Here is a 16,507-nt window from a genome sequence, read left to right as displayed (position 1 = left end):
AAATGAGTGCCTAGTTACCTGCTCTTAATGTATGGTCATTAAGAGAACTCATTCACTGTGGACTTTTTAGAATTTCAGAACAAGAGAGAATAAGGAATAAAATGGGCAAGGTGAGACAAACCTTACAGGGTATTTTCCAGCATTACCCACAAGATGGTCACAGGATAGGAATGGAGAAAGGAAAGGGAAAAGAGAAAAGGGAAAAGGAGAAAGAGAAAAGGGAAAAGGAGAAAGGGAAAAGGGAAAAGGTGAAAGGGGAAAGGGGAAAGGGGAAAGGGGAAAGGGGAAAGGGGAAAGGGGAAAGGGGAAAGGGGAAAGGGGAAAGGGGAAAGGGGAAAGGGGAAAGGGGAAAGGGGAAAGGGGAAAGGGGAAAGGGGAAAGGGGAAAGGGGAAAGAAAGGAGAAAAGGGAAAGGGGAGAGGGGGACAGGGGGAAAGGGGGACAGGGGGACAGGGGGACAGGGGGACAGGGGGAAAGGGGGAAAGGGGAAGGGGGAAAGGGGGGGGAAAGGGGGAAAGGGGGACAGGGGGACAGGGGGACAGGGGGACAGGGGGACAGGGGGACAGGGGGAAAGGGGGAAAGGGGGAAAGGGGGAAAGGGGGAAAGGGGGAAAGGGGGAAAGGGGGAAAGGGTCACCAAATTAGCAAACAAAAAGCTGATCTTGCCTGACATTTTGTTAACCTATTGCACAAGAGAACCAATTAAAAACTGTAGTGTTGCTTCCTCTAGGTATATAGGGTAGGGAGCAGAAGATAAAACAGGTTTCTGATCCCATTCTATAGTTCAGGAGTAGCCCACACAAGCAGGAACAGGCTGCTGCCAGAACAGTTCTGGCAAACCACAGCATCAATGCTAATAACAAAACTGTGCTGATGAAACAACCTTGTGTTTGCTCCTATTCTGGGAACAGTTCTCTCATTTCCTTTTCCCTCTTTCCATCTCTTCATTCCCCTAAGTAAAGGATAAAGCTTTTAATCTTCTGAACAGCCACAAGTGTGTTGTCTTGAAACAGTTTTGCAAAATTATAAACCCCCAAATCAATGCTCACATGAATGACCCTACAAATTACACCAGGAAAAGGAAAAAAAAAATCATATTTTGTTACTGGCTTTTGCAGCAAATTATTTCATAGATTACAATTCCCTTCCACAGGGGGTTTGAAACGTGGACTGCTGCATTCCTGCAGTTTATACACCAGTTGGAGTAGGTCCTAAATGAAGCATAATAAAACAAACAGCAAAATAATGAGCTGCATCAGAAGGACAAGGACAACCACTGTACATTAATACCTTTTGAAAGACGTTTTACACTCCTATGGCTAGTTTTGCATTTAGATAAAGCAGCCAGGGAGAAATTATCTTAAATATATAGATTTTCTTTCTACAATAGGTATCGATTGTAGTTAATTCAATTAAACCTACGTGAAGAGCTAATTTGAGCTGGGCCTTCAAAAGCATTGTTTTGGTTTTGAGAGCCTGTTCAGATACAGTCAGCTGCAAAAATAACCTTTTGACAAGAACACACGAGAGCACTGAACTGATTAATATGTTAGGAGTTATTTCAGCAATAAGACTGACGTGGGCAACTGATGACCCAATCCCATTTTCCACCTGCAGGAATAGCTGAAAAGGACCATCTCAAATACAGTCAGAGCCTGTCTTTTCCCAGTGCAAGGCTTGATCTGAAGGCTCAGGGTGTGCAGAGCATCGGAGCTGCCTCCCTTTCCCCCTGCTCTCCACACACCTCGGCTGTACCTCCTGCTTGGCTGCACAGTTGCTTGGAGACAGTTGCTGTGTTACAAGTCAACTCATGGTGTAAAACAGAACTACAGGCACAGAGCTTTTATACTCTGTCAAGATATGAGCTTGGACTTACTGCCTGTTTAGGGCTTTCTTGCCTCACTCTTCCTGAACTTTGTCCAAAGGATTTTTTAGGTGGTTATAGAGAAAGGGGGAAGTTCTCACACAATTTTAAGAGCTCTCAGGAGCTGATCTACACCTATCAATGATTAGATGAGGCACTTGGTCCCTTGTGAAGCCAATTCTTTACAGAAATATTTCATTATTTTCTAGTTTCTTTGTTACTGTTCCATAGCCTGGAGACCACCAACTCAGTCCTCTTAGAACTGATGGCATGGAACAGCCACACTTCTTTTCAGACTAAGGACACCAGAAGCCATTCAGAGAAATTTATCCAAAAGACTTTTGATGGAATTAGAATATTTTAGTGACAGACTGTGAGTCACAAACGCATGGATCCAACCACTAATTTATTAGGTCATAGAACAGTGAAAGAATCTGATCATAACATTACAACACAGCTGGTTTATTTCAGATGTGGAATGAGTCCAAGGCTCTGATAATTATGCTGCTTCATTTAGTGGTGACCCAAGAGATAAAGTGGCATTGTTTGTCCATGGCAAGGAGCCCAGGGTGCCCACAAACAAGCCAGAGGACATGAGGATGTACTGGGCTGATACACAACATCCCATGTGAGGTGGCAGCACATCAGCAATGTGGACCTTCCTTTCCCAAATGGAATACAGATAGCAGCAGTTAAAGATAAAATTTACATCTTCCAGTTAATGGTTGAGGAAGGAAGGCAGAAGAGGAGGAAGGATGCTGGAGGTTAAGAAAGTGGCACTAAGCTAAGCAAAGAAAAGCAACAAATTATAGCTGGCAAAACTGTCTGGGGCTATGTAGAGATCTCAAATAAACTGTGATGAAGGCTTTGCTAATGTGGCAGAGCTGATCAGCACAACAGCAGGGTTAGTAAACTGAACGTGTTTGCAGCCTTCTGGTTTGGTTTTTCTTCCTGGAAATTCAAGCCCATAAGCACTTTTTTCTGTGTTCATTTCCCTATATTAGAAAACACATTTATTTATGCTTTCTCTGTCCTCCTTTATCAAATACAGTTGTCTTATCCCTAAAGCAGTGATGTGCTGTCAATATTTTAATAATGTCACCACAGCTCAACCATCCCTTGGCACCAGCTCTCAGGATAGAATTGTTGTGCTCTGATGGTCTGGAAATCACCCCATGGAGAAACTGGAAAGCATTAGCTTTTGGTTCACCCAAGACAAAGCCTGCAGTGTTGTATTACATTGCTGCTTCCAATCTTTCACTTCTAGAAGAGAGCCAAGGCTGGAGAAAAGCTGTCAGCATCAACCACTGGGGCTGCCATCCATGGGTCAGTTTTAGGCAGTCCTGCAAGGAGCAGGCAGTTGGACTCGATGGTCCCCATGGGTCCCTTCCAAGTTGAGATATTCTGTGATTCTACTGAGCAGGGGAGGTTACTAAGTGCTCTCTGCTCCACAAAATCCTACTCATGCTTGGCTAAAATACAAAGGGGTTAATATTATTATTATTCCCCACTACTTGCATTACTCAGGAAAATCCTGGCAGGCTGCCATATAAGATGAACAGCCTGGAGAGATGGCCACATATGGCAGCTGAAGCAGCTACATCCAAGCTCATGCTACCACTGGTATTAGAAATACTGAGAGAAAATGTGCACATCTCTGAGAAGCCCAAACACCTGAGAAACATAACAGCATTTCTCACAGGCAGCTGGACTCTCATTTTCCAAAACCAGCTCCCTGAAGACAGTCTGGTTCTGAAGCCTGATTCTGGCAGGGATCAGAAATGCACCCATTTGGGTATCAGGCAGAGATATCTCTGAGAACTGATAAAAGAATCAGATGATGCAGTTGGCATTAAGATGACAAGACATGGGAGGATGTGAGCATGGATTCCACAAATTCAATTAACAGTTTTATCTTTTTAAGAAAACCTAAAAAAAAAAATGGAATTTAGACAGCAATTACTTTTACAAGATTGTTCAGAATTCTTGGATATTAGGAAGTGCTGGATTTATCCTATTTTCCACATATAAACAATATGTTAAAGCTTTAGTTACATATTTTACTGGTAATGATTCTTGAGATGCTTTGCCACTGTGTGTCTGAGACAAGATAGAGCTCCAAAGTATCTTACCCTGCAAAGAGCAGCATCAGAAGGGCCTGACACAGTTTTTTTATGTTTATAATTGTAATAGTTCAGTCTTCAGAGTAAACTTGGTTGTGAGACAGTTCTCTGTATGCATAGAACAATAACCCAAGTGAATCAAAATTAATTAAAATAATAACTCAAAAGAGACATTGCATCCAAAGATACTGCAGACCAATAAAAGAAGTTGCTGTGCAAACATGGTTTATTACTGAAGGCAGTGTTTCTCTATTCAGAGCCCTATGGACTAGAAATCAAAATCAGGAGGGAAGAAAACATTGTTCCCAATCTATCAAAAATGGCAAGGTTTAAATATTAGAAGGAAAAAACCCCAAAACCCTCAAAATCAACACACCATTGGTAGTTTTCCATGGAGACATTTTGAGGACAGAAGTCCCAGACAACTGTCAAACCAGCCAAAATGAGAAATTAGCCAATAAAGCTAACAGACTCCACAAGTCTGAAAAAAGGCAAGAGTAATACTGAGCCACTGCTCAGTGCCAGCACAAAACCTGAGCAAAACCTTGGTGTTAAGTACTATGTATATTGCTCCCCATTGCCAGACCACAAAACCCCAAGATGTAGCAAAATGGCCATCATGAGATTTCAGTCACATGTTGAGAACCAGAAATCTATGTATTTTTTTCTTACTTCACAGATTTATAACACCAATATCTAAATATAAAAATTAAAAGTATCATTTTAAGATGAGTATCATGAGACAATAACAGAAAAAACTGGTAATTTAAAAATAATGAGAATATCTTGAACACTGGGAGTACAAAAATGCAAGAATTAGAAGTTCAAAAGCTGGTAGGACTGGAAACATCCAGGAAGTCTTTCATGGCAACAGAACATGTCTGTTCAAAACCCCTGTGCTTGCAGAAAGGTTGAAAAAATAGTCCTGCCCAGGAATAGAGAAATAGTGTGCAAGATCCCAACTGTATCCATCACTTTGGAGAAAATATTCTGGTTGTATTCTTTTCTCTTGATCTATAGCTGAGATACTTTAAACAAAGCTGCTCTGCACATTGATTTAATTTATCTAAACAGTAAACTAACTGAGATTATCTGCTCTGGATTTTAGTATAAAAGTAGTAATATTAAAAAAAAATAAAATTAACCCCCAAATCCAACCTTGCATCAGCAGATGCTTAAACAACCTTCACCTCAGTTAAGTGCAGTTACAACCCATTCCTAAGAATATATAACTTAGGAAGTGACTGCCAAGGATAAACTTTTACTACCTCTCTTTTCAATCACCATTTTCCAAAGCAGAGATATGTGAATACACATCATGCTGGCTGAATGACAGCACAAGTTTCCTTCACCTGCTTATACATCAGCTCTTTAAACTCTGGCTGGCTTCTACAGCAGTTTAAATAAAAGTATATAACCTTTTATTGCAAGCCCTCTGTTTCTGTCCTGCTGACTGAGCCACAGAACTGGTAACCCTGGAAATGGGTTCACCTGAGTTCTAGTATCTTCCCTCATCAAGTTTTCTCTACTTCTCTGCTGTAAATAAAGAGAATTTTCTAAAATGTGGATTTGCACAATCACCCCAATTTGAAAGTCAATACTTAAATGGGTTCATTCAGCAAGCAAAAGCTGTTGTCATGTCAGTGATCTGGTGTTTATTATGAGTAACTGCTGGAAATTCTCTGGGTGGATAATTGCCTAGCAGCATCACTTTTGCATATAAGATCTTCACTAAAATAAAGTAAAAATGAGCAACTTGTACACCTCACTATGAAACAGTCTTTACAAAAAATATTTTAACATTTAAATTGGATGAATGACATTCATTTGTAAAATAAAAGCAGCAAGACAGAGTATAAAACTACTTATAATAGCAAAGACTTTAATAAACAAAGAGGCAAGGGGATGGTCAAATAGTAATCTAGTAATTAGATAAGGTTTAGGATGCAAATGAAGGAGGAATTTAATATATTAAAAATTCCTTTATAAAGTTAGAAAGACAAAAATAATCCTGTTTCCAAGAGGTACTCTTGATGAGTTTACAGCAGTGTAACATACTGTGGCTGCTCACATTCTCAATGTCCCAAACCCTTCCTGTTTTCTACTGCTAAATTCAAGATTTATCACCTACCTAAGCTTTTCAGAGATGGGAAAAAAAATAATCTACCTAAACAGCCATTCTATCTGTTAATTAACATTAATACATCTTAAATACATCCATTAAAGCAGCTGAAACCCAAACCCTGGGATCAGGCAGCTACAAACAATACAGAACACAGGAGCTCTGCTCCACAGAACTCTGAAATGCTGCAAGTTATCCCAAATCTATCCCAAGTTATCAGAGCTGCCAAATAGAGGCATCTTGTCTCAATACTGAGGTTCTCTCACCTTTACAGGTGGAACAAGACTTACAGAGAGAAAACTACCTCAATGAATATGGTCTGCAGCAGAGCACAGCAATGCACCTGTGGGAGACTTAAGAGGAAAAGTTCCAGCACCCAGAGCTGGGCCCACACCATAAGCAGCAAGGATTAAAGAACAGACCAGCTCTTCTGACATGGTTTGTATGGGATAGGGAGGAGAAATGGAAAAAAGCTGCAGAAAATGAGACCTGAGAATGAATAATCCCAGTCTCTGATTCTTGGAGAGCAGATACCTTCACATTTCTAACTCTGAAGAAAAACTAATTTGTCAGGTGGAATCTTGATTTCAATTAAAGTATCTCAAATAGGTTCTAAAAATGCTCAGGAAATGATGGGAACCAAATTTCTACTCACAAACAGAACACATCTTAAAACCAATTCCCAAGCTGTAAAAGCCAGCTCGGTATCAGGCAGAGCCAAGAGAGTATCTTTAGTGTAAAAAACTAACAAGAAACATTAAAAAAGTCCTTACAATAAATTCTGAGCTGGTCATTTAAAAACAGTTCTCTCTTTAATTCAGCAGTTTAAGTGAGTCAGAACAACCCTCAGTGTAAATAAACAAACAAATGCACTGTTAACAACTTACAAGGCTGTCAGCAATGCCTTCTGTCCCACACAAATCCCTGAGAGTGCTGAAAAGCCAAGCCACAGGTGGATCCATTAAAAGCACTGGCACTTGTTCAAAACCTGCCAGAAGAATAATTCTAAAAGGAAGAATTACAATAAAAACACTAGAGAGAGAGTTATATTTGGAATTTAAAAGAGAATAAATAAAAAAGAAGAAAAAGTCTCTTTGATTCTCCAGTTTATATTTCTTTAAAAGAAACCACAACATGGTTCAATCAGGACTTTGGTATCTGCCTCCTAGAGGATGCTTCCTAAATGAACAGAACACAAGCTGAGTTCTGGGGTTTTCATTTGCTTTTTCAGATTTGGAGACGATAGCAAAGACGTATTTCTGTAGTTTAAGCCATGAATTAAGCTTTTCCTTCAGAAAACTACACAATTTTGGGTGAGGAATAGGTAAGAAGAGAGGGTAAAGTTACTGCTGATGAAGTGTGTGATTATCAGATGTCAGAAACTTCCTTCTGAATTATGGACAGACTTGTGATTCATGAAACACAACTACCAGGTGATCTTAGCATTTTAGCATCATGCAAACTGATTGCCTGTCTCAGAATGAGAAAAAGAAAACTGGCAATAAATAAATTTAAACAATATGTACACACACATGTGACTCCACATTATAGTATTTCTCCTGCTTGTAAGATCCAAAACCAAAAAACCAAATCAAAATCAAAACAAAAAAAAAGGAATTAAGATTTTAAAAAAATAAAAATTCTAGGATTAAGTTAAACTGCAGCATGCAACAAAAGGAATCTGTCAGTTAATTCCTCATTATTTTAAAAAACTCATCTGTTTTCCTTCACCTGTAATTTTGGAGGTTTGTAGCACCACACCACACTTAAAACAATTTGTATTTTCTCCCCCAAAATACCAGGCACAAGAATTGTTTGTCATATCCTTCCATTCCAGCAGCCAGGTTTCCATAGTATCAAGAGACTAAAAAAAGTCAACAGGCTTCAGAGAAATTAATTTTAATATAATGTCTTCTGCAAATCTACAAAGTATACCTTAAAAATGGCATTTTTTTTCATGGTTTTATTCATCTTACTACCTGCCCTCAACAGCTAAGAGTTAGAAATGGAAGAGTTGTATTATTCCTGTACTATTTGAACAGAGGACAGACAGACACCTGCAAGAGTGGAGATTGTCCAGAGCTGTGCTTTATGCCAAGCACTGGCTGGCCAAGATGGATGGATGCCACTGGATGGCTTCTAGGTGGCCAAGAAATGGATATTTATAATAAACAACAGAACTTTAAAAAAATTGCTATTTTTAGAGGATTTTGTAGTAGGAAGTCAGGGAAATATTAGCTTTCATGTTCACAAGAAGTCAAAAAGCTCCCTATGGATTGCTCCACACTCCACACAGTCCCATGAGCTTCAGCAGAATTTCTCAGAACTGAAATTTTAGCAAACTTCTCCTAAAACCAGTTTGGCATCTCGGGTGAAATGCCTTAAAACTGATAATGGAGAGCTGAATGGTAACAGAGCTAATTCTGACTGCTGCTGCCATTATCCCCCCCCCAGAATTCCTTCCAGATCTTCCTCTCAAAGAAGAATAAAAATCAGTTCTCAGGATCAAATAAGTACTTGTTACCTTTTGGGGAATTTGGATATATGCAACCATCTTCTCTTGCACCTTGGGATTCCAAGCCCAGAATAAACCTCATGCAGAATCAAGGCTAAAGGGAAACACTTCCCAGTTTTGCTCACAGCCTGGTTTTCTGTGTCTGACAACAACAAAGTGAGTTCATTTTTATCTGCTTTTCAGTCTTTTTTTAAAGCATATTATTTGCTTGGGCATGAATAGCTGAGCTCTTGTAAGAATGCTTTTTTTGTCTGCCCATTTCTATCTCTGCTGAAAAGGTAACAGTCCTATTAATGTATTTTTAGAATTAAAGAAGGTTGGTCCATCCTTTTTATGATCACACTGAGCTCATTTGGAATGCCATCACTTCCTACAGGCTAGAAGCTGAATTTAAACAGATAAAAAGAACAAGACAAAATAGTTGTCATTTTTCTACACTGCTTTTTGCAGATCCAAAGCACTTTGAAGGCACAATAATTTAATCCAGCTGCCATCCCCCACTAAAAACATACATTAAGATAAAGAAACTCAAATAACTGCAAACATTCAATCATTGAATTTAAGAGGAAAGAAAGCAAAATACTTTTTGCATCAAGTGAAAATTCAGTCTGCTTGGTCAGAGACTGTGCAGATGGACCAGACTGCTCAAAACTTTTGCTACATCTGCTCTTCCTCCAAGACCCCATTGTTGTCCCACTTTTCCAGCACATCTGGAGTTACACTTAAGCAGAAGAATTTCACAACCAAAATAAGAAGGAAATTTCCTTTGGACTCTGACAGCTTTCATCTTAAGCAGTGTCAGGGGTATACTTGTGGTTAAGACCATTTAAAGATGTCACCAAGAGGATAGTGACTAACAGGAAAAATGAAATTATCTTTTTCCTCTAACAGTTGGTTGAATCAAACTAAATATCAAGTAAATATATAGATTTAAAAATACTGGTGCTCAGTTGAGAGGACCAAGATCTGCTGAGCCTCAGACTTGCAGGTCAGGGCAGTCACCATGCACCTACACACAGCCTCTCAGTATTCCATACATCCAGAGATAGGTGCTGAAATGTGGCTGTAATGTTGCAGTTTTGGTTCATATCTCACTGTTAAAAAGATGCAAGAATATTGTTAGAAGAGTTGAACCAAAACCCCAACCAAATGCTGTCTAGGAACAGAAGAGCTGGGATCCTGGCTGCTCTCCTGCTGACTGAGCAAAAGGAGAAGCTCACTGCAGGGATGGGAGAAGCAGCCAAATTGGCAACAAAAAACTCCTTGTGCAACAGAGTGAAGAGTGGACCTTATCCTCTGCTCCACAGAAGAGCTTAGTGTAAGAATATTATCTTTTTTTCTTTCTTCCTCCTACCCACAATACTAGGGAGGCTCTTACTAAATATTTCATCAAGCTGGTGGCCACACTTTTGGGAGGCTATGAGCAAACTTGCAGAAAAGAACTGCAAGAAATTCCAGTGTGATAATCTGTGTTATTACAAAGACATCAACAAAGCCTCTGTTTGATTCTGAGAGAGAAAAAATATAAACCTCATGTAGCTGCCTGGAAAAAAATGAAGTTCAGATTTCTATCTCATGGAAGAAACTAGTGAGGTTCACACTAGAAATAAGAGAAAACTCAGACAAGGTGTAATTAATGAAGATTACCTAAGGATGGGAAGGTTTTTCTATTGCTAAAAGGATTTAAAATCAGTAGCAGGTAGATTTATAAGCCAAATAATTCATCCAGCCATTGAATGCAAATATAAGAAAATACACTGCTATACTTGCCAAGAATATTCATCATGACTATAGTTTAAGTTACAGCAATAAAGTTAAAAGCTTACTTTCCAGATCAGTTTTGAAGTTTGCAAAGAGATTGCTGGAATAAACCAAAAATCTTACCTATTGCTAAACACAAATCAGAAGTTACTCCTGTGTGTATCCATGTATTTAGTTTTTTTAAAAATCCTGTTACTTTAAATGTTTCCCTAGATGCTTCTTGGTATTCCTCACATACAGAGGGCAAATATCTTTATTTAACACAAGGATCAAATAATGCTGCTTGTAAATGTCAGTTTTCCACCAAACACTACTTAAAGAAAAGTTTGCACCAGTAAAATCTGTAGGCTATTTAGGATAAGAAATACAAGCAGTTATGCTCCATACCAGTTTGCAGGTTTTAGTACAAGTACCAACTGAACTGTTCTGCATCAAAATGATGAGATTTCTCCTTTACCATCTCTGGTTTTGATCCTCAAATTAAGCCTTGAATTTATTTCTTTATTTAATAGATAATACACCAGTTTTACCTAGTTTACATTTTAACTGGAATGTAAATAAGCTGCCATCCTATTCTGAAGACAATAACATTTCAATTCTTCTGGTAAAAGAAGTGATTTTATGGCACAATAATCCAAGTTGAAAAGCCTCATTTAGAGAACAAATGCATTATTCTGGCTAAGTATTGCAGCATTATCTTCACTTTCTAAGGATTGATATTACTACATTATTGTTTGATATGAGATATGCTCTGTGGCAGATAAAAATCCCCACAGATCACATCATGCAACACCTGCAAAACAGCTGAAAAACTCCTGGGTAAAGCAATACCAAATAGTTAATAATCCACTGTGATTTTAATGTAGTAAGATCATCTATTAGCCACTATACTAAAAAAAAAAAACCACCCACAAAAGACTATTCTGAGTTAAAAACCCTCTTCCACTTTATAGATCTCTGTATTTAGAAAAGGTTACACCATAAAAGCAACTCTCAAAAGAAAAACCAACCCCAAAAGCCCAGGAATTCATTAAGTCACAATGTAAGGCTGCACTCTCAACAACAGCAATCAATAATGGCTCCTCTATGTGTGCTTTGTTTGACTGAGACACTAAAATAGGTAAGGAAGGGTTAGGGACCCAGACTATTCATAAATAAAAGGTTTAGAATCAGAATTGATCCTTTTCTTTCTTGAAAACATTTCAAGTAACAAACCAAATTAGCTTGTGGTTTGATTTTTTCTGACCAAGCCTTTACAAAGTTGATGTGTACTACAGAAATCCAGAGACTGCTGAATTCACAATCACCTACAAGGGCTTTAGCATTGATGTATTCATTAAAGATGGTTGTAGGGTTTTTTTTTTAATCCCCTTCTAATGGAAACTGGAATTTTTAGGTCGACAGCACTTGCACTAAAATGTTGCTTTACTTTTATTTGTCTCTTAAATTGGGCAGATACCATGATTCACAAAAACATCCAACAAAAATGTGAAAAACAGTGGATAGGGCAAGCCATGCAACCTTTATCAGTTATCACAACCAAATTATAACCCTAGTCCATTTCTGATGGTTTGTCAAAACTAAGAAAAAATCATGAGAATCTGTACCTGGGGAACTGCTGATGAAAGCACACATCTAATGACAGCTGGCTCGAGCTGTTCCAGCTCTACAAATACCCAGGTGCTTTTCCAACATATTTAACTTGTGCCCTCTCCAGAAACACAATTTTTATCTCAGTAAATATGACTGGGTTTGAAGCATGGAGAAAACCCACACACTAGGAATTTCAGTGAAGAGTCCCAGAACACTATTTCCACAGGCAAGGTTAAGGCTCATCTCTGGAGTCTCATTAAGAACACAGAGCTGGACACATCAGTAGCATGCAGCTTTTCAGAAAAACTGCAAACTTGATAAAGAACTCAGCCAAATGAATCTATGTCAGCCCTGTTCCAGGCAATACCTATTCTGTTTACCTGCTGAAGGAAGCAAGACAACAGCTTTTCTTCCTTTATTGCATGGATCTTTTATTTCTTCTGCTAAACACCTTCACCTTCAATGCTCAGCTACTTCAATATGCTCAGTAATTGTTGCTCAAGTTTTGCCCCCTTCAGACAATCCAGAAACCATAATTCTGCACAAATAAATGACTTCTTTTTCCCCTGCCCTCATGATCTTTCCTGCTTCCAAGAAAAAAGATCCTTCAACTTGTCCAACCTGTCTTTCCACAGTGAGGAATAAGGGAAAAGATTCCCCTTATCTCCACGACCCAGAACCACTGGACCTCTTCAAGCAGGAGTGAAACATCTGCTGTCCCTTGCATTTTGCCCTCTGCCTAACTGGACTCTTCCTTCCCTAAAGCCTGATCCCTGCAGCAAATGTTATAAATGGGATTAATTAGGATCCTAGTTGCCCAGTAACTCTTTTATTATTCATGTGACATTTATGATAAATGCATTATATTACTTAGAAATGGTTGAGGTGGCACTTAGACACAGCAGCACAAACTTCAGAATCAGGGGAGAAGTCATTTAACAGTAAGACAGAGTGACTACACCATTATGATAACCACTTGCTGCAATGGAGATGTGCAGTTCATAGAGTTAAATCTAGAGTACATTTAACTCATGTCACTTCAACCTGAGAAATAAAGTAGCCTGACCTTGCTAGAAGTGCAGGTGGACCAGTAAATATCTGCCAAGATGGCTTTCTACAGCTAGAATATTGTGCACTGCACATGTAGCTTGTAAAATAGAAAAAAAATATAATCAGCCCCTTTCTTTTCCTAATGTAAAAGCCTTCAACAACAGCAAAGTTGTGATTTCTCAGGATTACCACATCCTCATAATTAAGTCACAAAATTCAGAGCAGAATAACCCCGATGAGCACAAGGCACAGAGAAATGGATTTAATCTGCATGTAACGACTGCTGCTTTCACAATTAATTACAAATATGCTGAAGTGTGTAGAGTATGCATTAATGTCCTGATTCAGCAGTGGTGTGCATGTTTAACTGCTCTTCTCAGCTAATGCTAGGAGTAAATTGGACAATTAATTAGAATGCTTCTTTCATTTGCCAGAAAACCAGTAAAGCATTGTACAGAATCAGTTATCCCAGACTTCTTCCATCCCCTCAGAGATCTTAAAGAGCATCCATAGGCAGAGATAGCACTCTCTAATCCTCTCCATTTAATTGCCCATTATTCACCATCAAATCTCTGAAACAGCCAATACAGACTATTCATACTTCCTATACTTGTGAAAAGCCTAACAAGAAATCAAGTTCTAAAAATAAAAGCAATGTTTAAAAAACCTCCACCTATCATCAATACTCATAGTTTTGAAAGCATCCTTGCACACAGGGTGTATCAGCACAATTTGTCAGCTTATTGTTTAAAAGATTGCTAAATGCTTATTCTTAAATAAACCAGCAGTAAGAGAAATGTACTTTGAAGGCACGGCTAAAAATGCTTATCTTCACTTTTCAAGCCTGTAAAGCCTGTTCTTTCATTGCTACAATGTGAAGAAGTGGTGCAACTATTTAAATCCAATCACCATGGAAGCTCAATGCTCCCAACAAATAAAAGCTGCAGATTATATCCTCTCCCGCAAGTAAAGGTCAGCTCTGCAGAAATAAATGTAGCATCAGTAAATACTTTAACAAAACACGTATCTGCCTGAAGAAGAAAAAAAAAAAATTAAAAAAATTCAATAGATCTTGCAGACAAGGCCCAGTCAATGCATTCTGAAAGACCTCTTTTTAAATACCTGGTTTCACAGAACCACAGTATTGCTTTGTTGGTCATGAAAAGGTTGTGGGGGGAAAAGGAAAAAAATCCCAAATAATGATTTTCTTTCAAACTGCCTAGTAACACAAAAAAGGAGCACCAACTATTTCAACAAAGCCTAAAATAGCAACCCAAAATCCTCCAAAATATAAAATGTGAAGACATATTTGGCATGAATGAAGAAAGCATTGAAAGAAATCCTTTTTATAAAGTAATTAAATTGCAATTGTATCCATTGCTTATTTTTTGTCTGACTGTAGTTACAGTGCACTGTTGGAAATATTTAATTTCAAGCCAAATTAATTTGCTTTATTCTCCATGGATTCTAAACAGCACTAGACCACTGGTATTTCTGAGTGCAGAAAAAGTCACTAATTTTGGTCACTCTGTCAAAATATTTGGGAGACCACAGAACTGGGAGCCTACAGTAAATATTGAAGTTATTCTGATTTTGAATTTATTAATGGAAAAAAGAATAGAAACTCTCACATTTCTCTGATAGTGCATTCCCAAGCAACAAACAGAACAATCAGCAAATTCCCAGCCAACCTGAACATTGTTTTTTTTAACAGCTTTCCCTAAACACTGCAGGAGGTTTGAGAAGAGATCAAGTGAAGCACATTATTGGTCTTGGTTCCCTGAACTTGCTGTTCAGAAGCACCACATGTTTCTTCCCAAGTAAATTCTACAAAGGGAACATCATTTTTTCCCCACCAGGGTACAGCAAATCAAACTGCAGGATCTCCTACCTCGATCAAAAAGTCTCCAGTTCTCAGCCCAGCTTGCCATGCTACTCCCCCTTCGTCCACCGATTCCAAGTACTGCAAAGCAGGAAAGGCTGGAGTTGGGGTGAATTCTTCAATTGGTGTGTCAGCTTTAAAAATAAATACCACATTAAAAAAAAAAAAAAAAAAAAAAAGAACGTTATGGTGTGCTTGCAAAGAATACTTGGCTACAGGCCTATTATTGGCCATTGAAATTGATGGCTAAAAAATGGTGGGTGTTAAAAGTCAGAGGACCCTGCCTCAGAGGGGAGCAAGATGCTGGGAACAGAGTGCAACCTCTCTCTGCCATAGCAATCCACAGGTCTTCAGTTCAGAGAGAAAAATACATGCTTTTTTACTGACACAAACCAAATCAAGCTGTATGAGGCAATAGCTGGATTCTGAGTATTTCAGGATATTCAGTATTATTTCAAGTAACCCTTTTGTATGCCCAGCAAAATGCTTGTAACTCTGGCAACATCCAACGAAAAAGGAATTATGAACTGCAGCCAGCAAAGAGCATCTGGCCAGTTGGTGGGGCTGGGGTGGGTGGGAATGGATGAAAAAAGATTAAACTGAATTTTTGGTCTAGATTTAGAAGTATATTACAAAGAAGATACTGGAGGAAATCACTTTTTTGGAAAGGAGGCACAGAATGACCTCTTAAGAGACCTCTCTCTCTCTCTCTCTCTCTCTGTCACGTACACATACACCCAAAAAAGTCCTTGGCTCTTTCACCTGAGGTGCCCTCACTGTTACTGAGAAAATCTGGGGACATTTGTTGGGCTTACACAGGGGGAGTAACCTCTGCTTGATGCACAGGCAACTCATGCCAGTGGGTGAGCTATAAGGTTGCACTACTGGCTTTGCTACTGCAAGTCCAAAAATTTTTATTTAGCTCAAATTAGAAAAGCTTTTCCAGCATTGAAAATCTATTGTGGCACTGGACTGGGAGTAGGGGAACAGGGAGAGCAAAAATGATGTCCCAAGAATGAAGATATGGAATTAATTTTCATGCTCAGGCAAGGCAAGGGAGAACCCATGTAAAATGAGGGGGAGCAAGAGATGGGACATACCACTGTATATATATATATTTGATTTTTTTTAATACAAAAAGTGCAAACTGGACTGAAAGTTAAAAAGCAAAGCATTAAATAGAATGCTTTTTTTAACTCTTAAGAATGCCATTATTATAGATTTTAGTTGACAGAAAAGTCACATGCAGTTTAACATATGAACAGCTTCTAAAATGAGCACACTACAGGCCATGCAACATACGTGCAGCTTCTGAAGATATAAAAAAAGATCATATTTTCATACTAAAACTGCACCAATGTCACCTTGCAGAAGATCCACACCTATTTTAAACAAAACATCACTCTCTTGTCTATTTCTATTCATAGACCTATTTAAATAGACTGACATTTGAAATAAAGAAGCAGGTTTTAAAAGGAAAGCAGGTTTCCCACAGTTAGGTAAACTGCATAATGAAACAGATTAATGGTAAAATATTACATATACCAACAAAATAAAAATACAGACAAAACTTTCCCCCCCCCCAAAAAAAATTATAAA

General features: G+C 38.5%; 1 protein-coding gene across 3 annotated transcripts in view; it reads right to left on the bottom strand.

The window, feature by feature from the left end:
* Positions 1-16,507, bottom strand: part of SHANK2 (SH3 and multiple ankyrin repeat domains 2) — a 243,806-nt gene that overhangs the window by 91,382 nt on the left and 135,917 nt on the right. For all 3 annotated transcript variants that reach the window (XM_030451306.1, XM_030451304.1, XM_030451305.1), the window contains one exon: positions 14,918-15,042. In XM_030451306.1, coding sequence (XP_030307166.1) covers positions 14,918-15,042 — 125 coding nt within the window. The remainder of the gene's footprint in view (positions 1-14,917; positions 15,043-16,507) is intronic.

This window comes from Calypte anna, chromosome 5 (genome assembly GCF_003957555.1).
Source record: "Calypte anna isolate BGI_N300 chromosome 5, bCalAnn1_v1.p, whole genome shotgun sequence".
NCBI lineage: Eukaryota > Metazoa > Chordata > Aves > Apodiformes > Trochilidae > Calypte > Calypte anna.
This window is presented reverse-complemented; position numbering and strand designations above follow the sequence as displayed.